This window comes from Antechinus flavipes, chromosome 2 (genome assembly GCF_016432865.1).
Source record: "Antechinus flavipes isolate AdamAnt ecotype Samford, QLD, Australia chromosome 2, AdamAnt_v2, whole genome shotgun sequence".
NCBI classification, from domain to species: domain Eukaryota; kingdom Metazoa; phylum Chordata; class Mammalia; order Dasyuromorphia; family Dasyuridae; genus Antechinus; species Antechinus flavipes.
Genome location: NC_067399.1, coordinates 438,437,517 through 438,464,669, shown reverse-complemented (window position 1 = coordinate 438,464,669; position 27,153 = coordinate 438,437,517). Strand labels below are relative to the sequence as shown.

Sequence of the window (27,153 nt, the reverse complement as noted above, 5' to 3'; positions counted from 1 at the left end):
AAGTATGATTATAGACAACATAGGAAGTCTTATCAGCAGCCCTCAGGCCAGAACCTCAGAGCAAGAGTCCTCAAAAGGGCTAAGGCTTCTGGGTATTACCTCTTTCAAATAGCTATTAATAGTATTTAAGCTGTTATCTGCCACTGAGCTTCTGTGTGGCTTTGGGCCAGTACCATCTATTTTCTGTACTTCTTTCTCCTCATCTGTAAAGAAATGGTCCTTTCTCACTCAAATGATTCTTGCAGTACAGCTTGTCTTTTTTCCAATCTTCTCTTCTCCTTCAAGCTGGAGAGAGGACATCCATGGCCCAGAGGAAAGGACTATTCCCATTCTGGACTTCAGCAGTTTATGTGGCAGTCCAGCCTATCCACAGGCAGCCCTTAGACGAGGGAGGTGGGCGGATGGGATCTCCACCACTGGAAAGACCAAGCCAGGGAGTGGAAATGATAACAATATGGGGTTATGCCCTCTTTGAAGTCTAAAGAGGCAAAATCCCAACTAAAAATCCCATTTTCTATTAGAAAGCTTTCCTTATTCCCCTTTAAAATTAGTACCTTCTTTCTAATGATTATCTCCTATTTAGATGGGAAACTTTTATTATATCTCCTGGGCCTGGCATAATGGCACATCAATAAATGTGTACTGGACTGACAGAGCTTAAAGAAGCACTTTCAGTGAAAAAGAAAACAAAACATTTCTGGAAAGTGGCTGAGACTTGAACAGCTCCACAGGCCTGTGGAAACTGAAAGGTAGACACTGAGCTAAGATTACCTCTATCTCTTTGTAAGGTAATCAATTACCTTAAGATCCCTTTTAGTCTCTCTGGAATTGTAATTTTCCATAACAGTGGGTTCCCAGGGTATCCAGGTTCTGACTGGGAAGAATTTAAAACTTGGAGGGATTAGACATCTCTCACCTTCTTCCTGGGGACTCCAACCTACTTGGGCCAGGGTGAGTGGGAGAGAGCCCAGAGGGAACCATACACCAAAATCCCTCAATCACTCCTGGAAGGATCATTTTCTGGAGAGGCTCCTTCATAGATCTGATCTCAACAGGTTTTCCTTGGCCCAGCCCTTCCTTCTCCAAGAAGGATCCTTGCAATCACTACTTTTGCTTCATGACATTCATGACATTCAATCATTCAATAAATATCTGTCAAGCATCTACCATAAACTCTATTTCTCCTGAAATACAAAGTTCAAGTCTGACATAGGCTTTGGACATGTCTGCCTTTATGAGTCCTGGACGAACTGACCTTCCTTCACTATTCTTGGTTGCCTGCTCCCCAAACTAGAGCCATGTTGCCAATTCACCCCTAAAATGACGGAGACAACAAAGTGGATAGAAAGACCTGAGTCCAAATTTAATCTCCTGCATTTATTAGCTGTCTGACTCCGGATTCTTCAAAAGTAAAATGAGGGTAATAATGGCACCTTCTTCCCAGGGTGGTTGTGAGGAGCACGTGAACGAAAGAATAATTGTGAAAACACTTGGCTAGTGAGAGACTCCACCACACAATGCTTTTTCCCTTTCTCCCGAATTCTAAAACGAAGCAATTGTCCCCTTTTGCCCAAGAGAGCAGGTCTGAATCACTGGGTAGGCTGTGCCGGTTTTCTGCATTAGGTGGGGGTACGGGCCGTTCACACCCAAGTCCTGACCTCCTGGAAGACTCCCTTCTCTCGCTAATTGCAGACCACTCCCAGAATCTTTGCCAAGAAAAGTCCACTATGGGGTCACTACTGAAAAGCAACAATGACTTGCCCACCGTCATACAGATCTTCCTGAATCCGGGCCCCGTGATCTATCCATTGCACCATCTACCTGCCCCATCTGGCATACAGGAAGCGATTAATAAATGCTTGCTCGGCTGAATAGAGTTGAAATGAAAAGGCTCGGGGTGTGGGGGGGGGGAGGTGAGAATTTCGGAAGTGTACCTTGTAGGGATGGGTTTCTCGAGACTGAAGGAGTTGTACAGGAGATAGATGTACTTGGGGGGAGGTCTTATGGGAGAGTGCCAATACCAGCTGGTTCCCCTGGGGCGGGGTTGGGCAGGGCAAAACCGGGTAGGACCTCAGCTTCCGAGTCCGCTCCTTCTCAGCGGCGCGCCTCCCGGACAAAGCCTGCGCATTTTCAAGGCGGTGATTGGCTGTGGGTGACGTGCTGACCGCCCCCCTCAGATACGCAGGCCGGGGCCGGCGCACCGTAACCAATGGCAGAGCTCGGCGCCGGCGCTTCCCTGTATCAATCTCGGAACTGCCAGCCAATGGAAGCGCCGCTATCCGGCTCGTGCCCCTTTCGCGGCAAAAAGGATTTGGCGCGTAAAAGTGTCCGGGACTTTGCGGGGATCAGCTGGAGAGACCAAAACAAGCTCCCAGTCCTGGCCCCTGTTCTGTCCTCCAGTCTCCCGCCCCGGCTCCATCCGTCTGTGCGGATCCGATCACTGCTGAACCCGGGAGTCCAGGACCGCGCATGGGCCAGGGCCCTCTCGGAGCCTCCAGCAGCTCGCGCCCCGGCCCGGGTCCGGGGCCCTGAGCCCTAGCCCGGCAGGCCGGGCCGAGCTGGGGACTATGGACCTGGCATCCGGAGCGGGCTCTAGTGCCGAGACCCCCGGCAGGGGATAGGGCCCCGAGCGGCAACTGCTGAAGCCCGCCCAGCCTCGGGCCGCGCCGCGCCCCGCCCCGGCCCTCCCGGCCCCGCCGGCCAGTCCCTGTTCCTGGGATGTGAACCAGCGCCCGGGGTAGCGAGCGAGCCAGCGGAGCCGCCATGGCCCTGGACGGCAGCGGCGGCGGTGGCGGCACGTGCGTGGCGGAGCTGGAGGCCCTGCTGGGGGCTGGGGGGCTGCAGCTGCTGGAGCAGCAGATCGTCATCATCTCCACCCAGGACGAAGGCCCGCTCAGCGCTGCCGCCGTCCCGGTCACAACAGAGGGGCCCCGAGAGGCCGAGTTGCTGCTGTTCGCAACGCCCCAGGCGCCCCGGCCGGGAGCCAGTGGACCCAGGCCTGCCCTGGGCCGGCCTCCGGTAACTACTCCATTCCCCGCCCTCCCAACACTATGGGCGGGCCTCGGCCCCGGGCATCTCTGTGAGCATGCATCTCCAGGGCCCGACCCGAACGCCAGGGGCTCTGGGCAGCTCTCCAGGGCAGATCCCACGCCCAGGAGGGCGGCTCTGCGCGCGGGCGGGGGAAGGGAGTGTGTGTGTGTGCAGTGGGGGGTCTAATCTGCTGTACCAGATGGATGGGTTTGCGCCAGAGGGAGCCCCCTTGCAGTGCGCCTGCCTCCGGGTGGAGCTGATCAGCGGCGCCGCACAGCACTGGAGACTCGCTATACCTTTGCCCTCTCCGAGGATCGTGGCCTGGAGCTCCAGGACCGAAGCTGGAGGGGAGGGGGCGGCAGTGGGAGCTGGCTCACTTTGGCTTTCTACAGGCACTCCCAACTTCCCCTGCTCCGTGGGGAGAGCTGGCTCTGGCTGCCAAAGGGCAGCCCTTGGCCCGGGGCAGAGCGGAGATGGAGGATGGACCCTGGGTGTCAGTGTTTGAGTCTGTTCAAAGTCCTATTTTATTAACCACATCACCGATGGCAGTAAAAGGAGATGGTGGATTTGTGTCACCAGGAGTGGCTGCACGCTGTAGGACAGGGGTGTTCTTTGCAAAGGCTGTAGTACGTGCGGTAAGGGGGGGAGGGGAGACAGTCTATTCAAGAGCAAGAGGAGAAAGGATGCTGTGAAATCTTATGCTTGCAGCTGAACACTTAGTGCCAGCTAAATGAAATCTGCTGAGTGTCCCCGGTACTTGGAAGATAGTCAGGTATAGGGGCCTTTCCCTGCTCCCTCTGCGCCCAGAAATGGGCCAGAATTGAAAGGGGCTGTTTGTGTGAGGCCTTTGAAGGCGGGAATAGGTCCTGCCTCTCCCCCATTAGGGAATGAGGGTACAGCCTGGAGTGGCAGCTGATCTCCTCCCTCCTACCGCCCCCTCCATCTGTTGGCCCTCTCCACCTGCCTTCATATTTTCAAGGGGCTTGTTGCCATAGTGTCTAAATGCTCAGTGAACTTGTTCAGCTCCCCTAGGCCCCCTGGGGGAGGGGAAGGGAACGGGTGACTGAGCTGGTCCTTGGCCTCTGTGGTGTGGTGGCTGGGTGACTGGGGGAAGGGCTGAATGAGGCAGGAGGCAGCAGTGGAGCTGCTTGTGGCATGTACTCCCCTGCCCTCTGCGCCTCGGCAGCCCTTCCGTTCCCCTCCCCCGTTTTCTCTCTGAACCTGTAGAACCTGGTTGGGCTCCTGCAGGTGGAGGCCAAAGAAAGCTCTCTCTCTTGTCTTAAAGCCAGACCCCGGGCCCTGCATTTGGCCTTAGCACCCGAAACCACTGCGACCCCTGGAGGTTGGTGGTTTGGCCTGAGAGGGACCGACGTGTGAACAGGGGGAGTTAGCCCTCTTTTAGTTAGTCAGACCCTAACTGGTACAGTGAGCCTCCGTACCAGGAACATCGGACTGTACAGAGTGGGTTTGGCCTGGTATTCCTAAGACATGTTAGGTAGTCAAGTCAGAGTACCAGGGCCTTTCCAGGGGAATTCCCCAAAGATATCTGGGGTATTCATGGGGCTGCTAGATTGTACAGTCTGAAAGGAAAAACCTATCTGAAAAACCAAAAAAAATTCTTGGCCCTGGGGAGTGTTGAGAAAAGGGAATTACAGCAGGTGCACCAGTCTTGTTGGAAAACTTTCTGAAATCCAGGCCCTTTCTTAGCAGCTGTCAGTGATTCAGATTGGCTACAGTGGAGAAGGCTTGGATGGAGGTCATAGAAGGTCTTGGAATCAGATGGCAGACTCCCCACTGCGGCCTGAGATAAGGTGCCCTGCTAAGTTAGCTCTTCTGCATAGGTCAGGGAGAGGAGATCCCATCAATGACCTGCTGACCTAGCTCATGCTGGCTGAATCCCTGCCATATGGGCTTCTCAGCCTTTCCTGTCCCCCTCTATTGAACTGTGACATTCCCAGGGGGTCGCATAATGGTGGGCAGTGGCGGGAGGCATCGGTGGAGAGGAGAGAGCCTTAGATTTGTGGTTAGGAGCTGGGTTCCAACGTAACTTCTGCCACTTATCTAGGGGGCTTCCTTCAAGTCACTTCCCCTGCCGGAGTCCCAGGTTCCTTCCTTATCTGTCCCACAGGGGCCTCGTGCCTGCTCACATGGACGCCCATGTCACTCTTCTTCTCTCTTCTCTGCTTTAGGGGGCCTAGTGACGGGAAAATGGAAAGAAGACAGGCCTGTCGGTGCTTAGAGCTCCTTGGGGGCAGGCCTTTGTGTGCCCCTGCCCACCAGCCCCTTACTTTGGGTCCCGGTTGGCAGGAGAATCAGTGTCATTCTGGTGTAACAGCCCAGATTCTCTCCTGCCCTGCCCTGCCCTGCCCTGCCTCCTCCCTTCACCGCCGCCCAGAGGGAAAACCTGTTCTGTGTCTGTGGGTGAGGAATGCCAGCCTGGGGAGCATGTGCAAGCACTGGCTTCCTGGCCATGGCTCTCTCCCACACCCTCCAGGGTGCCGGGCCCTCTCCGGTTCCCACTGCCCTTCTCTCTGCTTGGTTGGTCTCAGGTCATTGTCATCAACCACCATGTAACAATAACTAACATTCCTATAGCTTTTGCAAAGATAACGTCTATCATTTCATATTGCCCCCATTTTACAGACGAGGGAACTGAGGCTAAGATGGATGAATTGTTCATGGATATAGAACTAGTAAGTGTTTGAGGCAGGATTCCAGTTCAAGTCCTCTTGATTTCATGTCTAGAATGAAATAATGTATGAAGTGATTTGTAAATCACTTTAAATGTGGGTTATCGTTTTCACTGCTGGTGTCTCTAGGGGTTGGTCTGGCTTGCATATATAGATCTTGTATATAAAAAAGGCCTAGATTGTGAGTACATCAGGAGCAGAGAGAGCCATGAAGTCAGGGAGTCTGGTTCTGGAAAGGAGCAATGGAGGTCAACAAGCCAAGTGGGAGGGAGTGGGAACGGACTTCCAGGAGTGAGATATAATCTGAGTAGGGAAAACTGGGCCATAAATCATCTTGTCCGGTTGAATTAAAGAGTACGTGGAGGGGAATATGGGGAAATAAGGCTAGATTAGAGATGGAATATTCAGAGTTCTGAATGCTTCACTAAGAAATTGGGACTTTTACCTAGGGAGATGGTGAGAAGCCTATAAAAATTTTCCAGGAGAGGAATGAGTGACATGACCGGACCTAAGCTGGCAGTCTCTATAGGGGAAGTTGGAAAGGAAAAAGCAGTTAGGAGTCTGGGATAGTCTGGATATGAGGTAATAAGACCTGGAATGGGGACAGCCTATTCTACTGAGGGACTCCTGATTTTTAAGGAATTTCTTCCTTTTATTGAGCTGGAATCTGCTTGTCTGCCCCATTACCTGATAGTCATTCCTAGTTCTGGCTTCTGAATATCCTGGACTTTAGGAATATTTTCATTTCAAAGATAAAGATTGTGTGGTTCAGAGAAGGGTTCCCACGCAGATCCCTACTTTGGCTGTCCAAGTCCGGGCTCAGGAGTAGGAGCAACTATTAACGCCTTGTGGGCACCCCAACCCTGTGCCACCGGTAGAATGCCTTCTTGAGGTCAGGTGGCTCAGGTCCCAGTGTGATGGCCCTCCTGTAATGGCTCTGAGGGGGGAGGCTTTGGAAGGGCTATTTCACTGCTTCCACTACAAGGTCCTCCAACCTTTAATGGCATTAACTGATGCTTTAGGCATCAGTGCCATTTATGGGGCCTCCTGCCTCTGCTGCCTCTAGATGTCCCAGTCACGAGGATGATCCTTATATCCTTCTGAGAACATCGACAGCTTTGTGCTCCCAAGGAACACAGCCCGTCCAGTGGCTGCTACCTGAGGCTTTTGTTATTTTAGGGGATCCTCACAAATACCTCTTTGAGGGGGACAGGGTAAGGGTTCTTATCTCTGTTTTACAAATGAAAAAAAATGCTTAGAGAGTTTATGGGCAGTGAGTTAGTGGCGGAGGCCTGACTAGAATCCAGATCGGACTCTTTATCTTGGTATAGTAACATATACTTAGTATAGCAAAATATAACGACTCTGGCGTCAGAGGTCCTGAGTTCAAATTGACCCACACTTCTGTCTAGATCCATGAGCATGGGCCATCTCCTACCTTGTGCTAGAGAGCTGCACGGTCTAAGTACTCAGACATTAGGGAGCTCAGGAGGGGGAGGGGGCTATGAAACCTGGGGGAGTCAGGAAAGCCTTCCTGAAAAGGGGGATGCCCAAGCTTCCAAGGCCCAGTGGTCACTAAGCAGGGGGAGATACTCTGTATGACCCTGGGCCTCATTTCCTCGTCAGTAATAGTAATAATAATAATTACAATAATAATAATGGTAGAGTGTTTATAGAGCATCTTAGGGTTGGCAAATTGCTTTACATGCTTTCTCATTTAATTTTGCTGTTAGTATTACCCCCATCTTACAAATCAAGAAACTGAGGCTGAGAGGGATTAAGTGATGTTCCCTGGGAGGATTTGAACTCTGGTCTTTCTGATTCCCAGTCTGACAGGCTTATCTGCTGTGTCACCTATTTTCTGCCTCCTCCCTACGAAATGGGGGAGATGCAGGGCAGGGACTGTTTGTTGTTTTTCTCCCTCCTTCCCCCACAAGCGACATTTATTAAACACATTGATTGGTTGCTCTCCATGGACATTTCCCAGCCTCCTCTCTGATGTGTTCCAGGACCATCATCACATTTGGGGCTTGGGAAGGGGGATAGCAATTGGAGATGGAGATCAGGCTGAATTTGATGGCCATCCCTCTTTCCTGGGGATTCCTGTTACCTTGGGTTGACGGGGCCTGGGATAGATTGGGGTCCTGCGGTCCTGTCCAGATCTGATCTGATCTGTTCTTAGGGCATGTCCTGGAATCTTTGAGAACTGCTCCGGGAGCAGGGGGAGAATCAGTGGTTCATCCCTTCATCCAGGGAGGGGAAAGGGAATTGTTTCTAAGATGGGGAGTTCCATCACCAGCCCTGTTCCAGGACAGGTTTCCAGCCCCCTTCCTGGGCCTCTTTGGGTCTCTGACGAGGCCTCTCTTTTCCTCTCCCCTGTGCTGCAGGTGAAAAGGAAACTGGACTTGGAAACAGACCATCAGTACATAGCTGAAGGCAGCCAGCCAACCCGGGCCAGGCCCAGACCCCCTGGCAAAGGTATGGGCCTTCCTTACTCAGGCAGGCTCCAGTTCAGCTCCCCCTTTTCTGGCCCCCCGGTGAGGCTGCTCAGGACACTGGGAAGCCAGTGTCCCTACACTGAGCTCGCGCCAGCCGGGGCGTCTGGTTTCTTCTCTCTTCCCTATGAATGGGTGCTTTGGGGGAGGAAAGGCCTCAGCCCCAGGGCCTCTCTCCTAAGCCCTGATTCCCCCTTCCTAGTGGACCCTGATACTCCGTGGAGCCAAAGCCAGACAGAGGGCGGGAGTTTTGAAAACTTGGCTCTCTTTTCTCACCTACTTACCCCTGTGCAGACAGGGCACTGCATTAGGAGAGCTGGGCAGGGTCCCTAGTAAGGAGCCTGGTACCTTTATTGGCTTAAAGAGTTGGCTTTCGGGGAGGCAGTCGGGCTTTGTGGGGGGAATGGGCTGGGTTCCCCAGCCCTGGGAGGAAGTTCTGTGGTTGGTGGCAGAGCTGGGGTAGGGTGTGTCAACACAGGGGGCTTTCCTGCCGGGGCGATGCCCTGTGGCTTTTGTGAACAGAGAAGGAGAAGGTCTGTGAGCCCTTCAGGTAAGGCAGAGTCCTCTCCCGCCCTTTGGACCCTGGTCTCAGCAGCTTTCCAGCCCTGCAACCAGGGAGTTCCCTGCCCTAGCTGATGCCTGAGGCAGGGGCATCCTGGGAGAATGTGGGCCCTGAGCCTGGGTCCTTGGTCCCTGCCAGCAGGTGTGAAGTCCCCAGGGGAGAAGTCTCGCTACGAGACCTCACTGAACCTGACTACCAAACGCTTCCTGGAGTTACTGAACCAGTCTACGGATGGCGTGGTGGACCTGAACTGGGCAGCCGAGGTGCTGAAGGTGCAGAAGAGGCGCATCTATGACATCACCAATGTGCTCGAGGGCATCCAGCTCATCACCAAGAAGTCCAAGAACCACATCCAGTGGCTGTAGGTGCCAGGTCCCAGGGGTGGGAGGGGGGGAAGGGGAGAGGAGGGAGAGGTGCTCTCCTGCCAGCCCTCTACTCCCCAGCACAGCTTCGTCTGGGCCCCACTGCCCAGACCACAGCCCCAAGCCACAAGTCGGTTCCGAAAGGGGAGAGGGCTAGGAAGACCTAGGGCTATTTTTCATAATGCAGTTTTCAGGTCTCTGTCCTAACTAGGGGAGAGGTAGGCAGGGAGGCTTGGAAAGCAGAGGGGTTGGAGAGCTATGCTATGGGACAGCTAGATGCAGTAGTAGGTAAAAGTACCAGGTTTGGAGTCAGGGAAACCTGAGTTCAAATCTGGCTCAGCCATATGACCCCAGGCAAGTCACGTAATGCTGTTTGCCTCATTTTTCCCATCTGTAAAATGGGGATAATAACAGCACCTGTTTCTCAAAATTGTGAGGATTAAATAAGGTAATATTTATAAGGTGTTTAGCACAGTGCCTGATACATAATAAGTGCTCTATAAAGGCTAGCTCTCAGGATTATTATGCCATTTCAGTGGGAGAGAATTATGCTGTCTGTGAGTGACAAGAGCAGAAATTCAGAGCAGGAAAGTCTTAACTCCCTCATTTTATTTATGAGAAATTGATGTCCAGAAAGGGAAAGTAATCTTCCTCATGTCACCCATTGAGTCCCTGGCAGACAGGGACTAAGATTCAAGTGCTTAATTCCCAGCCCAGGGTTTGCTGCTAGAGCCTTGAATAAAGGCAGTAGGGAGGCCAGAGAAGGGGGCCGTTGGGCAGTAATCACATAACAGAGGGAGTGAGGCAGCTGGCCAGACAGCAGGACATGCAGGCAGAATAACGGCCAAAGGGCTTTATGTCTGAGGGACTCTCGCTGAGGGTCTCCTCCGCAGGAAGAAAGAACACTTGTCTACAGACTCTTGCATCCTGTCTGGCCCTGGCTGCCTGGGGGTTGGGGGTAAGTGAGGATCTTGGCACCTTTTTATCCCTTGTAAACTTTAGGAAAAGACTATAATTCCAGGGCTGGGGTGTAGCTGAGGCGAGCCCAGCTTTGCTGCTGCTGCCCATTCTCATCCCAGCCACTTGCTTATCTCAGCGTGGGTACACCAGGTGAAGGTAGTGGTGGAAGCCCTTCTGGACTGCTGGTTTTTGGAACCTGGGGGGTGCTAAGAGAACTGAGACAGTTCTTTGAACATAAAGAACCCCAACGTGGCCCTCCCTTCTTTTCCCTTCATCATTCCCCCTTTAAGTCAAGTACCAAAGAAGCTATTCCAAGAAAGAGAAGGGAGCAAGGGGAAGCTCCTCTCACAGATGTACCTTCCTTTTCTCCCTTCTCTGCTTCTAGTGGGAATCATTCTGTAGCCGTCAATACCAGCAAGCAGCAGATGCTAGCTAAGGACTTGCATCATCTCCAGGAGGCTGAGAGGCAGCTGGATGACTTGATCCAGATGTGCACTGTTCAGCTCAAACTGCTCACTGAAGATGCCGACAATCAGCAATATCCTTGTGGAGCAGGAAGTGAACAGGGAGGGGGAGTCTCAGTGATGTGGTAGTGCTAGGGATTTGATCCCCCATATTCAGAATCAGATTCCAGGACTAGAAGGGACTTCCATAAACATCATGTGGCATCTTAGATATCAAACTCCTGCTGAGAGGTGAATCCCACATGCAGCATCTTTGATAACTAGTCCTCCATCCTCTGCTTCTGCATCCCCAGCTTGAGGAGAAACTTAGCATCTCATGAGACAACTCCTCATGTAGTAGGATAGCTCTCATTACTTCCTGACAGTGAATCCAAATCTTCCCTGTAATCTCCTACCATGAGTACTAGTTCTGCCATTTGGAGTCTTGGCTACTGGATATTATCTTCAGATATGACTAGGGTAGTGAGGTAGCATAGTGGATAGTGCAGGGCCTATGGTCAGAAAGACTAATTTTTCTGAGTTCAAACCCAGCTTCAGACCCTTACTATCTTTGTGACTCTGTACACGTCACTGAACTCTGTTTACCTCTGTTTCCTCATCTGTCAGATGAGCTGGAGAAGGAAATGGCAAACCCACTCCATTATTTTGCCAAGAAAACCCCAAAATCTGACAAGAAGACTTACATGACTGAAATATTTCAACCATTATATGACTTCTATTCATCCCCATCTCTCAAATGTAATTTCTTCTAGACTAAATATCTCTAGTTTTTTCAGCTGATCCTCTTAGAGGCTCCATTCTTCTTCTCCTGCTCCTCATTTTCTAGATGTGTTCCAGCTTGTCAAAATTTCTCCTAACTATGGTTCTTAGAACTGAACATGATTATCTAGAACTAGCCTGACTTGGGAAGCCTCAGTGAAATAGAATCCTCACCTCCCAAGTTCTGGATATCATATGGGCCCATGGCCTAATTTAAATTACATTAGGTTTTGTTTTTGCTTCCCCATCATAGACAGTACTTTTTAGCCCTTAAGGTCTTCCTTCTCCCCAAACTTCTGTCTTACTATATTTCTCCCATCCTGTACTTGGGTAATCAACTAAGTGTATGACTTTATAATCACTATTATTCAGTTCCATTTTACTCGATTAATATATTCTATTGCTGTGGCCTGTTGAGATCCTTTTGGATTTTCATGTCATTCAGACGTTTAACTCTCTTTGTATGACAACATATTATCCTCTAATTTATGATATATACACCATTCAAGTCACTGTTGAACAGAAGAGACCCATGGACATATCTCTTTTCTCTAATTTACATTTGATTAGCCAGCCCATTCCCAACCTACCTATTATCATGTAGCTCATATCTCTCCATCTTGGCTGCAAGAATTTTGAGAAAACTTTGTCAAGTGCATTACTAAAATAAAATCTCATGTATGTTTCCCCTGAGGTACTTGTTAAGTGCTCACAACATCTGGTATTTTATTGGATTTTCTTAGAGCATCCTTGTGAGTCAGGTAGATCACCATTTTATAGAAGAGAAAGAAGCTTGTAGGGGTCCATGACTGTTTTTTTGCGGGAGGGGGTTGAGATAGTGAGGGTTAATTGACTTTGCCTAGTCAGTATGTATTAAGTCTGAGGCCAGATTTCAGCTCAAGTCCTCCTGACTTCACAACCAGGATTCTATCCACTGCACCACCCAGCTGTCCCCTTTTCCAAGGTTACATAGCTAGTAAATATTAGAGCTAAGAGTAGAACCTGCAATTCTCTGTCTTTTTTTTTTTTAAATAATATCTTTTTATTTTCAAAATACATGCAAAGATAGTTTTCAGCATTTACCTTTGTAAAATCTTGGGTTCCAAATTTTTTCTCCCTCCCTCCATCCCCTTCCTTTAACAGCAAGTAATATATGTTAAACTAGTGCAATTCTTTTATGCATATTTCCACAATTATCATGCTGTACAAAAAAAAGATCAAAAAAGAAAAAATGAGAAAGGAAAAAAAAGCAAGCAAACAAAAAAGGTGAAAATACTATATTGTGATCCACATTCAGTCCCCACAGCCCCACAGTCCTCTCTCTGGATGCAGATGGCTCTCTCCATCACATGACCATTGGAATTGGTCTGAATCATCTCACTATTGAAAAGAGTTGATCGATACAATCTTGTTATTGCTATGTTCTACTAGTTCTACTCACTTCACTTAGCATCAGTTCATGTAAATCTCTCCAGGCCTTTTTGAAATCAGCTTACTGATTGTTTCTTATAGAGCAATAATATTCCATAACATTCATATACCACACTTATTTAGCCATTCTCCAACTGATGGGCATCTAAGAACCTGTATCTCTCAACTCTCTATCTAAGGCCTTTTCTGCCACATTGGCTCGTGCTTGGTTGAGGGAATGCAGAATAGAGAAGCTTAGATCAAGGCTAGGTCATTCCTTCTGGAGGGCCCTTCAGTGGGTAGGAGAGTCACCGAGGAGGGAGTTTAGGGAGAGGTTGACATCATGATGTCGTGATCCTTGACTTTTAAGTGCACCTTAGCCTATGTGACCTGCCAAGACCTACGAAGTATAGCAGACCCTGCAGAGCAGATGGTGATGGTGATTAAGGCCCCACCTGAGACACAGCTACAAGCAGCAGACCCTGCAGAGGTGAACTTGACCCTTCATCACTCACTGGGCACCTCTCCCTGTTCTTCTTTTGGCTGATCTCCACACTTACATAGATTTTATTTTATTTTTTCAATTATATGTGGAAATAACTTTAACATTCATTTTTATATTAAGTTTTGCGTTCCAAATTTTCTCCCTCCATCCTAACTCTCCCTCTTTCCTAAGATGGTAAGCAATTTGACATAGGTGATATATAAGCAATCATGTAAAACATATCCATATTAAATCATGTTTTGGAAGATAACCTCCATTTTTGCGATCCTAAACTCTTTCCTTATAACCCTGGTGAGGGAGGAGGTGGCCACTGTGGGGAAGGGACCCAGAGACCAGGCAAAGACCAGACCTAAAATTCTGTGATTGCAGCCTCTGCTTCAAGATGGGCACAGGCAAACATGAGGAGGCTCACAGCAGTTTTCGTTCCCATTTAGCCAAGGTGTTTCTCAGAGTTGTCTCTGCTTCTCCCTTTCCATACCTAGTCCTCGCTCTGTTTGGAGCTATTTTGCTCTTGTGGAACCAACGCAGGTAGAAGGGATTGTTTCTAACAACACGTTCTCCCAATGTACCTCAGGCATTCCAGATCTCCCTGAAAAGCAGCCGAGGTCCCATCGATGTGTTCCTGTGCCCCGAGGAAAGCTCGGATGTGTGCAGTCCAGTGAAGAGTCCCTTTAAAGCAACTCCTGAGGATTCTGGCCTCAGTCTGGAGCCCACTCTTCCCCCCCAGCCACCGCCACCACCTCCAAGCCCCCTCACAGCCTCCACGCAGGATGGCAACTTGCCCCTGCTCACCAGCGAGCAAGGTGTGTGAGCTGGGAGTTGGAGGAGGGAGGGGAACACAATACAGAGCTTGCTTCTCTGTTCCCGGCTCTGCTGAGAAAGTAGTTTTCGCACAGGTATCCAGCCTGAAAGTCTCCACATCTGGCCAATAGTACCAAAACGAGGGCTGCTCTATCAGTCCCTCTCATGTGGGGAGGACAGTAGGATTTGGGAGGGGAGAGATCTTGTGGTTCATATGGGTCACATTTCTCTAGGCCAGGCCAGGCCTGTCCTCTTGAGCCAGGGTGGAGGGGTGATGTGGGACATAGCCACCCCAGATGTTGTATAATGTGGGCTTCTGCTTCCTGTCTCCAGAACACCTCCTGTCCAGGGCAAGCCCAGCATCCCTCAGAGCCTCGACAGAAGATGGACGCTTGTCTCCACTAGTGTCTGTGGACAGCCTCTTGGACCAAGTGAAGGAGGATTTCTCCAGCCTCCTGCCAGATGAGTTCATCAGCCTCTCCCCTCCTCAGGGCCAGGACTATCACTTTGGCCTGGAGGAAGGAGAGGGCATTAGGGAACTCTTTGACTGTGACTTTGGGGATTTCACCCCCCTGGATTTCTGACACAAAGCAACAGGAAGCTCCCCAGACCCACAGATAGGTCACGGAGCTCAGAGAGTAGAAGGGGGACATCACAATGACCAGGAGGATGACTTAAGTCAAATGAAAAGGGTCAGATTCCTGGAGAGGCTTGGCTGCTGTCTGGGTGTCCTTGTACATGGAGGAAAGCATGTGGGCAGCCTTCCCTGGCCATCACCAGCTTTCCCTTCCTACATGCTTGGAAATACTCAAAGCTGCTGTAGCCCCAGGCCTATTTCCCTTTCTCCTATCTTATCCTTTCTAAGACTTCCCAGGAGGGGATCTCTGCCCTGACAGGGAGTCTATCCTATTGATCTGATTTTGTCGCAAAAGCCACCTAATTTATTTCCCCCTTTTTTGGTCTTCTCTTCCCACCCTCTTGGGATTTAGAGCACCCAGTGAGTACCCCAGGAGGGAAGGAGCTGGTGATAGATGGGGGTGCTTTTGTGTGATGGGAGTGTTAAGTGCACTTTTGCTCATCTTCTCTATATGGAGGGCTTGGAGACTGCCGGCCAGGCAGGACCTGAGTCCTAGACCCATCTCAGAGGGGGTGAGGGCTTGATGGCTTCCTCCCAGGAGGCTTTCCCCCAACCAACCAACCAGCCAGTGCTGGATGAAAGATTGCAGCACCTCTTTGGAGGTACAGGCTGCATGGAGAGAGCACTTTTGTCGTCTTAAAAGGTTATTTTTCGCAAAGCTTTACTGAAATGCAGTGTGTGCAAACTTATTTATTTATTGAAGTTGGCCACAGCCGGCCCCCACTTCCCAGGTGGAATGGGAGCTGGGGAACCAGCATCCCTGGGGGGCAGAGGTCCGTGTGGCCCATGCGTGTCAATTCAGGCTCAAAGGAAGAGGTAGAGGAACAGGAGCTCCTCAGCCTCTGGGGCCCAGGGAAGAAAGTCGGTCACGAAGGAAGAGGGGAAGAGTCCAAGAGGGATCACCCCTGAGTAGAAGAATTTCGACGTCTTGACTTTATTTATTTATTGGGAATGGCAAGAGGAAGAAAGTCATAGGCCAGGAGCAAAGAGAGACTCTAGGAGAAGTAGGATAGCTCAGTGAAAGGAGGACGAAGGAGAGAATTGGCTGCACCAAGAGACTGGTCAGCTTTTGAAGGCTAGAGCCAGAGCTGCAGCTGGGACCTGGGCTTTTCGGGCTTGGGTACGATGGGAAAATCGCTGCGCCAGGATCAGAGGCAGGGTTGTCAAAGCTCGGTGGAGGAAGCGATGACAGGAGGAGAAGCACGTTTGCAGAGTTGGAGAAGTGACTCCTGGGGGGAGGGGTGGAAGGATCTTCTCCCTTGCCCTATCCTTACCATAGGAGGTGGAGAACAGTTAGCACAGGCCGAAAGCAGCCTGAGGTCCTCACTTTGCTTCTGGCCTGAAGCCTGACCAGGCATTTTTGGTAGCTAGTGGGCTGGAGAGAGAGAGGGAGGTAGATAGTCTCTGCCCTGACCTCTGCTGTCGCTGCCCCAGGCTGGTGTGTGCCAGCCTCTGAGGACGTGGCCCCGTCGCCGAGGCCTAACAAGCTCTCCCTCTCCTTTCTTTACTTTCCCAGATTCTGTTTCACCATTTGGATGGTGGGAGAGGAAAGAGCCTTGTCTGGGTTGGCCGGGGCCTCTCCGAGGTGGGGTCTCCTAGGCAGGGCGAGATGATGCAGGAGAAAGGCTCAGACTAAAAGACTAGGAGAACGTTTCAGAGGCAAATCCCTGATTCCCTACCTCTTCCCAGTCCTCCAATTTCCAGTGTTTTCTCAGCTCTGTTCAACTGGAGGAGGCTTTGGTTTAGGGTCTGTGGGGACAGGGGCAGCACAATTGGTGCTGGCTTTTTGTCTTTGGGGGGGTGGGCCAGCTGCTTATAGGACCCAGTCCTCTCCCCAGCCACAGATTTGCCTTTCAGATGAGTATCTTATTGTGCTTTGTTTTCAATAAATATTTTGATGATGTTTGGCTTGTTTTGGGTAAAAGCTCAGTTTCTCAGGATGGGGAGGGGAATCTGGATAGCTATCTATCTGCCACTTCTCTGGGGCTAGGGAAAGGGCAGTGGTGGTCACCGCAGAATTCCCCCCCCCCCTCCAAGGGTTAGCTCCCAGCTGTGCCCCTGCCTTATCTTAGGGAGCTGCTCTGGGAGTGTGGTTACTGAATGACCAACTTTTAGGCCAGGCTGGCCCTGAGGTGCCTTGGACCTTGTATAATAAACCCCCTCAAGCCAGTCTTCCCAAGGCAACAATTGGGGTGGGCTTTCATATATGTGCACTCATGGACACATCAAATCAGGTGACAAGTTCAGCACCTACCTTGGTCGGGTATGTGGAATCAGAAGCTAAAGAATGAAACAATCCCTACCCTCAAGGAGCTTATATTTTAATGGAAGAGACAAGTACATGCAAATATATATATAGCATAAATACAAAATTAAAAAATATATGAACATATGGTTAATGACAAGGTAGTTTGGGAAGGGGAGCACCAGCAATTAGTGGAAACCCTGAAAGGGTTCATGTCGAAGATGATTTTTAAACTGCTTTTTTTTTTTTTTCAAAGTTGATGATCACAAAACTTTTTATTGACAGAACCCATGCCAGGGTAATTTTTTTACAGCATTATCCCTTGCACTCACTTTTGTTCCAATTTTTCTCCTCCCTCCCTACACCCCCCGCCCCAGATGATAAGCAGTCCTTTACATGTTGAATAGGTTACAGTATATCCTAGATACAATATATGTGTGTAGAACCGAAAATTCTCTTGTTGCACAGGGAGAATTGGATTCAGAAGGTATAAATAACCTGAGAAGAAAAACAAAAATGCAAGCAGTTTATATTCATTTCCCAGTCTTCTTTCTTTGGGTGTAGCTGCTTCTGTCCATCCTTGATCAATTGAAACTGAATTAGCTCTCTTTATTGAAGAGATCCACTTCCATTAGAATACATCCTCAAGCAGTATCGTTGTTGAGGTATATAATGATCTCTTAGTCCTGCTCATTTCACTCAGCATCAGTTCATGTAAGTCTCTCCAGTCCTTTCTGTATTCATCCTGCTGGTCATTTCTTACAGAACAATAATATTCCATAATGTTCATATACCACAATTTACTCAACCATTCTCCAATTGATGGGCATCCATTCATTTTCCAGCTTCTAGCCACTATAAACAGGGCTGCCACAAACATTTTGGCACATACAGGTCCTTTTCCCTTCTTTAGTATCTCGGGTATAAGCCCAGTAGAAACACCACTGGATGCACAGTTTGATAACTTTTTGAGCATAGTTCCAAATCACTCTCCAGAATGGCTGGATGTGTTCACAATTCCACCAACAATATATCAGTGTCCCTGTTTTCCCACATCCCCTCCAACATTCCCCATTATCTTTCCCTGTCATTCTAGTCAATCTGACAGGTGTGTAGTGGTATCTCAGAGTTGTCTTAATTTGCATTCCTTTGATTAATAATGATTTGGAGTATATTTTCATATGTCTATAAATAGTTTCAATTTCTTCATCTGAGAATTGTCTGTTTATATCCTTTGACCATTTATCAATTGAAGAATGGTTTGATTTCTTATAAATTAGAGTCAATTCTCTATATATTTTGGAAATGAGGCCTTTATCAGAACCATTGACTGTAAAAATGTTTTCCCAGTTTATTTAAACTGCTTTCTAATGGAAAAGGGGCTTTGAGGACAAGGGAGAGAAGGTATGGGGGAGGCCTAGGAAAAGGCATGGCTATTAGAGATAAGCTGTCAGGATTGAGGAACAGAGAGAAAGCCAACTTGGCTGGTTCTTAAAAAAAACAACAGTGAGGCTGCAAAGAAAGATTGGGGTTAAGTTGTACAGGGCTTTAAAAGCTAAACAGAGGAGTTTTATCTTAATGATTTTATCTTAAAGGTAATAGGAAGCCACAGGAGTTGGTTGATAGGGAGTCCAAGACCAGAACTGCACTTAAGGAAAGTTATTCTGGTTTGGGAACAATTTGAGGCACAAAGATTAAATGACTTGTCTAGGGCTACATAAGGTGCCCCAGTGCAGACAATGGATAATTCCACACTGCAAACCCTGCACTATTATATGAGGCTGGTATTATACGTAAATAAATAAACCTTAAAAGCCTCCTGTGTTCAGTGCTTTACCTATTATACTGGGGAAAATACAAAGTTTAGTTAAGTCTTAGGTCTTGTGGAGTTTAAACTAGTGAAGTCACTTAGTCATAACACATTAAGGAACACTTTCAGAAAGAGATTGCTTTTGAGTTGGATTTTAAAGGATGGTGGGATTTCAATGCTGGGTTCTGGAGAGAAAGGAGGGTTTGGACTCCTCATTTATGTCTTCAGTGAGATAGGATGTTTTCAGAAATTGGGAGCAGCACTATGGCAGCCCCATCCCCTTGTAGGGGATTCCAAAGGATTCAAGCATAGTCATACTGGTAATAGAAAATTCTAATGTCCTTTCAGATTGAGAGAAGGCTGAATGGGGAGTTGCTGAATCCTCCATTATCGTCCCAGAGTTTTTATATCTGAGGCTAGGCTGTTTTTATGTGTGTGTGAGAGAGAGACAGAGACAGAGATGGAGGGAGGGAGGGAAGAAGGATATGAGGGAGAGAAGCACGAGTGAATGAGGAGATGGGTGGAGGGGTAGGGCTGACTCTGAATCACAGAATCTCAAAGTTGGAAGAGACCTCTAAGGCCATTTCGTTTCACACCAAAACAAGCCCACATGTTCTTCATGACATGCCAAAAAATGGTCAACCAGCCCCTCCTTAGAGCTCTCCAATGAGGAGAGAAATTCCTAATTCTTGGGGTAACACGCATTTGGGGTTCTAGTTAGGTTTTTCTTAACATCAGGCTTCAATTTGCCTCTTCCCAACTTGGATTCTCCCCCCCCCCCCAACATTGTTCCTAGCTTTTCTCCCTGGAGCCTAACAAATCAAATCTAAACTCTACGGGCCAGCCTTTCAAATATTGAAAAATAGTGACATGATCCAGGACAATCTCCAGATCTTACGACATAAACATGAAGCCCTTCATCATACCCAATGCCTTCCAACTCATCATGTCCTTAATAAGTTGTAGCAGCCAAACCATTGAGTACAATGCTCCAGATGTGGCCTGAATCATAATTTTTCAGATTTGGGAAGGACCTCAAAGGTCATCTAGCCCAACCTGCACCTGAACAAGAATACTAACTACAGCACACTGGACCAAGTGGTCATTCAGTCTCTGATGGAAAATCTCCAGGAAAGGGTTGCTTACTGCTTCTAGAAACAGTTCATTCCACTTTGGGATAGCTCTAATAGATACTAATAACCCTCTATGGGGCAAGTCAATTTGCCTCAATTTCCTCATCTATAAAATGAACTGGAAAAAGAAATATGAACCAGTGTCTTTGCCAAGAAAACCCCAATTAGAGTCACAAAGAGTGGCAAACGATTGAAACGACTGAACAACAACAATAGGAAATTAGGAAGTTTTTCTTGACGTCAAGCCTAAATTTGTCTCTCTGAAACATCCACTTCTTGTTCCTAGTTCTGTCCCCTGAGATCAAAGAGAACAAGCCTAATCCCGCTTCCATATAATCAGAACAGATTGAGGGGGGGGGGCGTCACTTCCTTATTCTCCTGCCTTGAAAACCTGAACCGGTCCCTAGAGATTTGATTTTTTTTTTGGGGGGGGGCATGTGACATGGTTCATGTGTACTGAGCTTGTAGTCTACTAAAACCCTCAGCTCTTTTCCTGGCCACCCGCTGTTTAGCCTCTCCCACCATGTCCCCCCCAAGGAGACCGCTCAGTGGCGGGCTATTCTGGCCGGGGTAGTCCTGAGGAGGGCGATTCCCTGTCTCGTTGCGGATCCAAGGACTTCCGCTTGGTCCTGAGAGATGGAGCCTTTCCTGCCTTCAGAGTGGCACTTGGCGTGCTCACCCAGCAACGGTGACTTGGTCACCGGCCGACGAGAGAGGACAGCGCGCCGTCGCTCTCTGTCCGCCAGGTTGGGGCAGTCTCAGTTCCATGCAGCAGGCGGAAGAGAAGGGGGGTTTAGCGGGCCCAGCACCTGCCCTCTTCTGGTCCTGTTCTCACACCTCGCTGGGCTCCGCAGTGTCCCTAGTGCTTTCCCAGACCGGGCTGGGCCACCCCGGCTCTAGCTGCGCTCTCTCCTACTGCTCTCCTGGCTGGGGCGCAGCCTTCCTTCGGCCTGAGGACCGGACTGTCCTTGGCCGGAACCGCAGGGCTGGCTGGAGAGGGAGGGACGGCGCTGCTCAGGGTCAACGGCAGCTGGGGGGCTCAGGAGCTGTTGCTTCCTGGAAGGAAGCAGAGAGTTAGTAATCACCAGACACCAGAAAATTGTTCCTCCCCTCCCCCTCTGTGGCGTTAAGAAGGTGTTTTTTTTTTTTAATTAAAGTTTTTTTCTTATTTTCAAAACACACGCATGGGTAATTTTCAAGATTCACCCTTGTAAAACCTTGTGTTCCCAAATTTTTCCTTCCCTTCTCCCCATCCCCTCCCCTAGAGGGCAAGTAATCCAATATATGTTAAACAGGTGCAATTAAGAAGGCTCTTGGAGATCATTTTAGCCCAACTTCTCCTCTTCCCTCCCTCCGCATCCTCCTCCCTGGGACTGGGACTCGAACCCGCCTCCAAGTCCTCAGTCGGGAAGGGTCAGCCGGACCGACGATGGAAGCTTCCGAGTTGTACCAGAGCACACCGCCTTTTTCTGTGCCAGGTCTCAGAGGGATCTAGAATTGTCTCTCTGCGCCTTAGTTTCCCGGCAAGGGAAATGGGCCCAAAGCCGGGATTGCAGCCCCGAAGGTTTTTCCCTTTGCTCCCTAAAGCTGGGGTCTGAGTAGGGGCGGGGCCTCAGCTGCTAATCACGGTTGGCGACCAATCCTCCTGGCTGGAGGCGGGGGCTCCATGTTGCCAATCACCTTCGCTGACCAATCATTCTGGCTAGAGGCGGTAGCCCAGCTCCCCCCTCCAGGCCCAACTTCGAGGGATCCGTGTTCAGTGCTCCAGCCCGGGGACGCCCCGGACGCTCCTATCCCGGACTCGGACTCCCCGAGGCCCTGCTGCGCTGACTGCTGTCCCGGACTCTGGCTCCGAGCGGCTGCTGCGGAGCGCTCGCCTTCGCGTCCGCCTCAGCCTCCACCTGTCCCCGGTGCCTGTCCCCGACTCCCTCCCTCCGTGCTGCCCACGCCCCCCTTCCCGGCCCCCTGCCCTGGCCCCTGCCCTCACTCTTGCCCTTACCGTGCCCCTGCCCTCTCGCTCTCCGCAGGCCCAAGAGCGCTCCCGCCCCTTTGGGGGATCTTTCAGCATGTCGTGCGTGGAGCTGCTGACCATGTGCCTGCTCCGGCCCAAGGCTGCCGCCCGAGAGCCCCCCGCAGCCCTCCCCGCGGTCCCACCCCCGGCCTTCGCTGGCCTCGGACTCTTTCAGGACGTGAGTGACCCCCGGGCGGGCAGGGGAGGGGCGCTGAGAGCCGTGGGGTAAGGGTCTCAGAACCGGGGAGGGGGAGGGGAGAGCTGGGGGCGGGGGTTGGGCTGCCCAGACAGCCACTCCGGGGAGAGAACGGGCCTGAAACTTACAACCCAGGGAAGGTCTGGTGAGGGCCGAACTCGGCGAGGGCAGCGGGGATGGGCACGAGAGCTGGGCACGGAAGGTAGGAGCTGTCCGGAGCCGCCCCCAGCCTCCCCCGCTCCCAGCCTCCAGGCAGGGCAATGGGCAGCTAGCTGTTCCTACCGCTGAGCAGGAGGCAGCCTAGATGTGGCGAGCTGTGGGAGAGGGAGGTGGAGGCCGAAGTGCCCGTAGCGCGTGCCCCGGTGCCGCTGTCCCATGCCTGGGGCCCCGCGAAAGAAGGCGGGGGGCTCTGGCCCCGGGGCTCCTGCGCCCATCGGCTGCTTTGGCAGAAGCTGCGGGGCTCGCTCCCGTCTGAGGTGCCCCCTCCCCCGCGCTGCCCCCTGTGCCCACCTGTCCAGGGGAGGAGCTGGGGGCCGGACCTTGCTCTCCCTGCGCACCTTTGGCATCAGCACTCGGTCACCCCTTCTCTGATCCGAGCCAAGAAACGCTCCTTGGAGGGGACCCCCTCCCCACAGATCAGATACCCCTCCCGATGTCCTTCCCAAGCCCACTCTGGCTTCCCACGCTCTGACCATTGGGCCAGTTTTCTCTTCCCATGAGTCAGCATCTCCGGTGCAGACTGCGCTGACCCTTCCCAGCGGAGAAGGGGTGATTCTCTCCTCCCAGCGGGAAAGCGGCTCTGGCTCCCATGCTGTGTGAGCCTGAGAGAGGCTCACCCTCTCTGAACATCGCCTTTTGTGGCCCCCACTGTCTCCTCCTGGAGCAGGAGGAACCTTTCCGGACCTTTGTGTAGGGCACTGCCAGAGCCAGTAGCCCCGGGCCGAGAGCAGGGAAGCAGGCTCTGGGACAGAGGTTCCCTAACGGGGAGCAGCAGGGGCCAGTGCAGCCCCGCCTCGTGCCCTGGCATTTCTGCCTCTCCTCTTCTCCAGGCAGCCCCCAGCACGGAGGGGTACCTCAGGGAAGCATGCTCTTGTGGACCGGGGCAATAAGAACAGGGTCCTCAGGCCCCTCTTCCCCTCAGCTCGGACAGCAGGGAGCGCCTGGGCATCCTTTCCCTGCTGAGCTCGGACTGGGGCACGGCCAGCATTCTGCTGCAGTGCAGGAGGGCATTGTTTGCCCCCTACCCATGTGCGCTCCACCTTGCTCCTCCCCCATCCTCTGCTTTTTGCCCCTTCCCTTCTAAGAGTTGCCCCTTCTCCTCACGGGGCTGGTCCAGAGCTTCCAGGGAGAAAGGCGAGTAGAGATCTGGATGGAGAAGCAGAGGGGAAGTAAGTTCAGAGCTTTTCCCAGTCTCCTGTCTGAGGGGAAGCTCTTGCTGGGTGCCCAGGAAGGGGCTGGGGACAGGCCAGGAGGAAGAAAGGGCACCAGCAGGAGGCCCCTTGCTACAAATAGCATCAGGAGCCCAGGTTGGAAATAGGGTGGGGGAGAGGTGCCTTCTGCATCCACCCATGTGACTTGGAATCGTTCTCCATTGCTCTGGTTTCCCAGGGGCTGCAACAGGAATAAGGTAGGACCAGAGTCAAAGTCTGCAAAAACACCATGAGCTACGGACTGCTCGGATAGTTTGCCCCTTTCAAAGCCCTTCTGTGGAAGGGTTCCCTCTCCGTGGGGAGAGTGCCCGGAGGCCCCTTGACTCTGAACTGCCCTCCTCCTGGGGACAGGAGGCTGCCTACTTTTAGTCTTGTCTGCTGGGTACAGGCGTGGGTTACCAGGGAGATGGGGACGGGCCTGGGTCATTGCAGTGGGGAAGGGGAGTCTGAGTCCCGGTGACATGGAGGGGTCTCTCTTCTGTGGAGGACGGACCAGGGAGTTCAGGGGGAGGCAGGTAAGGGTAGTTAGCTGGTGGGGATGAGGAGACAGTTTGAGGGGATGAGGGTTATGCTAGCTTATTTGTTCAGGGACAAGAGAGACAGTAAGCCTCTCCTCACTCCCACCAACTCTAGATTGAAAGGATTGAGGAGGAAAGGATTAGCATGGAAGGGTCAGTTGAGATGTCTCTGTTTAATGGCCAGAGTAACCCACAAGCCCTTGCTTCTTGCCTCGCCTTATCACTGATTGGGCCTTGCTTCAGTCAAACTGAGACCTGTTGAAGACCTTAGCTTAAAAAGGCTGAGGTCTCCCCCTGCATCCGGAGCCATCTCCAGTCATCCTGATCTGTATCTGGCCACTGGCCCACCTGACTCTGGAGGGGACCCTGCCCAACCCTCCCTCCCTCCAATCCAGTTCACTTTCATGTCCGGCAACCTCTTCCTCTTCCAGAAGGAAGGACAAACAACAAGCCCTGGCCCCTCTAATACAGTGGGAGAGCTTTCCCTTTCCTCTTATGGAAAGAACTTGACTCCCAGGAGAGGTTTGGCTTCCAAGGTGTAAAACAATATTTGATTAGGATTATAGCTTTAAAGGGGACCTTCACATTTACTTAGTCTAAGCCCCTCATTTTACAGATGAGAAAACTGAGACTAAGAGATTAAGGAGGTTCTCCTCTGCCCAGGGCTGGAGCTGGAATTTGAATCCTCAACCTCCAGCTCTAAATTCAGCATTTCCACCTTTCTGACTTCTGAGTAGCCTATTGGCGGGGAGGATAAGGCCAAAAGATAGTTATCGGTCTGGGGACCAGGGGCATGGTAGTCCGAGTCTTCTGTCTGGTGTTAACTGCGGGCACTTAAGCCTAGGCAAAGAGCTGTTCTTGTGCCCGAGGGCTCCCCGAGGGAGGAAGTCTCATGGCCACTGGTTGTTGGGAGGTGCTTTGTGGCTAGGCCCTGGGAGGCCACCCAGGATATACATGTTCCTTCCAATTTCCTTTCAGGTTTTCCGTCGAGCTGATAAGAATGGTGAGCAATAGCCCCCGCGGAAGGGGAATGGGGGAAGAGGAAAAGAGGTCAGGAAGATGCACAGTACCTCGGGGCAGAGTTCTGTACAGAGATTAGGGCCGCTGGGCCAGTCAGGAGGAGATGAATTGGGAAACATGTGAAAGCCTGGCTGGCCTGCCCTGAAGCTCTGAAGATCCTTCCCTTCCTTCCCCTTCTCAGCCCCAAAGAGCCTTGGTTAGATGTCTCTGATAACCTCTGGGATATCTCTATCTATCTGTCCTTGTCCGGATAGCCCCTGTTTTTCATTGCTTCCTGCAATCTCTCATCAATCCCCAGATTCCTGGTCCCAGCTCAGATCCTTTCCCCTCCCCACAAACAGCTAACTAGCCTCCCTTTTGGAACTCGCAGAAATTTAACCTTGCAGGGCAGGACTCGCTCTGTCTCCTTATGGGCCGATGGTAGCTGGAGAATGACCTGATGTTGACTGGACAGGAGAAATCCATCTCCCTGGTTCCTGCCAGTCTGTGGAAACAGGGGGTTCATGGGGGCATTCTGAAAGGCCTGACGATCCCTGTCCCCAGTGTCTGTATCTCCCACTTCCCTGTCCTCCAAAGGGGCTGGGGCTAAGGCTTGGATTCTGAGTTAGGATTCTAACGTCTCCTTTCCCCCGTTCCCATAGATGATGGGAAGCTGTCCTTTGAGGAATTCCAGAATTATTTTGCAGATGGGATTCTCAGTTCCGGGGAACTCCGGGAGCTCTTCAGCAGCATTGACCGGCGTTACTCAGAGTGAGTGTTTGTCAGGATCTGAGAAAATGATGGTTGGTGGGAGGGGAAGATTGTGTCCTGGGCACAGTGTAGGAGGAAGGGTAGTGGGACTTCCCTTGGGACTCCTCATATGTATAAGGAGTATACGCTCCCTTCTAGCCCTGCCATCCTATAGTCCTATAAGACAAAGAAGAAAACCCAAGCCCAGAGATGGCCTTGTTTTGTCCAGGATCACACAAGTTAGTGGCAGAGCTGGGAACCGAACCAGGGCTCTTTCCTTTATTCTGCTGCTGCCTGGCACTGCCAGCGTTAATCTAGAGCCCCTGCCCTGACCGAGTGGTGGAGCACCTGCTGGGTAGACCCTTCTGACTTCCTTATTGTCCAGGGGAAGAAGTATTCTCTGCATTTCTGGGCCTCCATCTTGGCACTAGACTGGGTTCTAAGGTGGAGGCAGCTGGGATGATGGATGGGGATAGAAATGGGGCTGGGGGCCCCAGCTGGAGTGGAGCTGAGCTGTGGGTCATGGAGTCGCCAGTCTCGGTGTTCCTCGCTCCCTCTTGCTCTGCTCAGCAGATGCTCCCTGAAAGAAATGGTGACTCACTCACACCCTTCGTTACCAGCTCCGTGCTAATTATGGTTAATGAGCATTTGAGAATAACGAGGGGCAGCTGGCAGGAGCTGATCGTGAGCTGGGAGCTGAGCTGAGCTGAACTGAGTGAGGAGTCCTAGGGGGGGTCCCGCCCTCACAGTCCTGGGAGAGAAGGTGTCTCCCAAGGCCATGGGGCTATGGGATGAGACGCTCTCCTGGGCTGAGGCTAGGTGTAAGGGGCGAGGTCAGGGAGGCTAGGGATTACCTCTGGGTTTCAGGTCGGGATGATGGTCTACCCTCCTCCTCCTCCTTCTCCCCTCCACTCCTCCTCCAGACACACTCTGAGCAGCTCAGCTCCTGCCTGCTGGGATACATCCAAGCCAGGGTCTCAAAATAGCCTGGAGATGAACCAGGCTTCCTCCTCTGCACCCCTCCACTTTCCACTAGCACCAACCTGTCCAGGGCGGAGGAATGGGCAATGAGCAATTCCCAGCTCACTGAGGGGCAGAAGGACAAAACTTCCCATGTCAGAACAGTCCTCAGTAAGGAAATCTGGGCTCATCCCAGTGACTTTAGACAGATGTGGGCCAGGCTGTCTGGCCTCCCCCTCCAGCTTGATCCAGGTTTGGGGTTGGGATCTATAACCCTTATCCCCTGATCCAGGAGAGCTTCTGGCTGCTGCATCTGTCCGAACCACAGAGTAGGAATGGTCTGGCTTTGGGTGGACCTGGAGCTTCCTCTCACAACCAGATAGCTACTCTCCTACCAAATAGGTCACTTATTAAGTGGGATAGAGG

At 51.2% G+C, this 27,153-nt stretch overlaps 2 protein-coding genes across 4 annotated transcripts in view; both read left to right on the top strand.

Annotated features, from left to right (window-relative positions):
- Positions 1-1,369: 1,369 nt before the first annotated feature.
- On the top strand, positions 1,370-16,578 carry E2F1 (E2F transcription factor 1). The gene is made up of 7 exons (XM_051979131.1): positions 1,370-3,018; positions 8,108-8,198; positions 8,919-9,138; positions 10,485-10,637; positions 13,108-13,222; positions 13,812-14,040; positions 14,372-16,578. Exons 1-7 carry the CDS (start codon positions 2,764-2,766, stop codon positions 14,620-14,622), a joined length of 1,314 nt encoding a protein of 437 aa, XP_051835091.1. The 5' UTR covers positions 1,370-2,763; the 3' UTR covers positions 14,623-16,578.
- A 4,995-nt stretch (positions 16,579-21,573) lies between these two features.
- Positions 21,574-27,153, top strand: part of NECAB3 (N-terminal EF-hand calcium binding protein 3) — a 30,553-nt gene continuing 24,973 nt past the window's right edge. For 2 of the 3 annotated variants that reach the window (XM_051979133.1, XM_051979134.1), the window contains exons 1-3: positions 21,574-22,052; positions 24,997-25,021; positions 25,680-25,788. In XM_051979133.1, coding sequence (XP_051835093.1) covers positions 21,930-22,052; positions 24,997-25,021; positions 25,680-25,788 — 257 coding nt within the window. In that variant the 5' untranslated portion in view covers positions 21,574-21,929. The remainder of the gene's footprint in view (positions 22,053-24,996; positions 25,022-25,679; positions 25,789-27,153) is intronic. The other variant, XM_051979132.1, reaches the window with a different exon arrangement.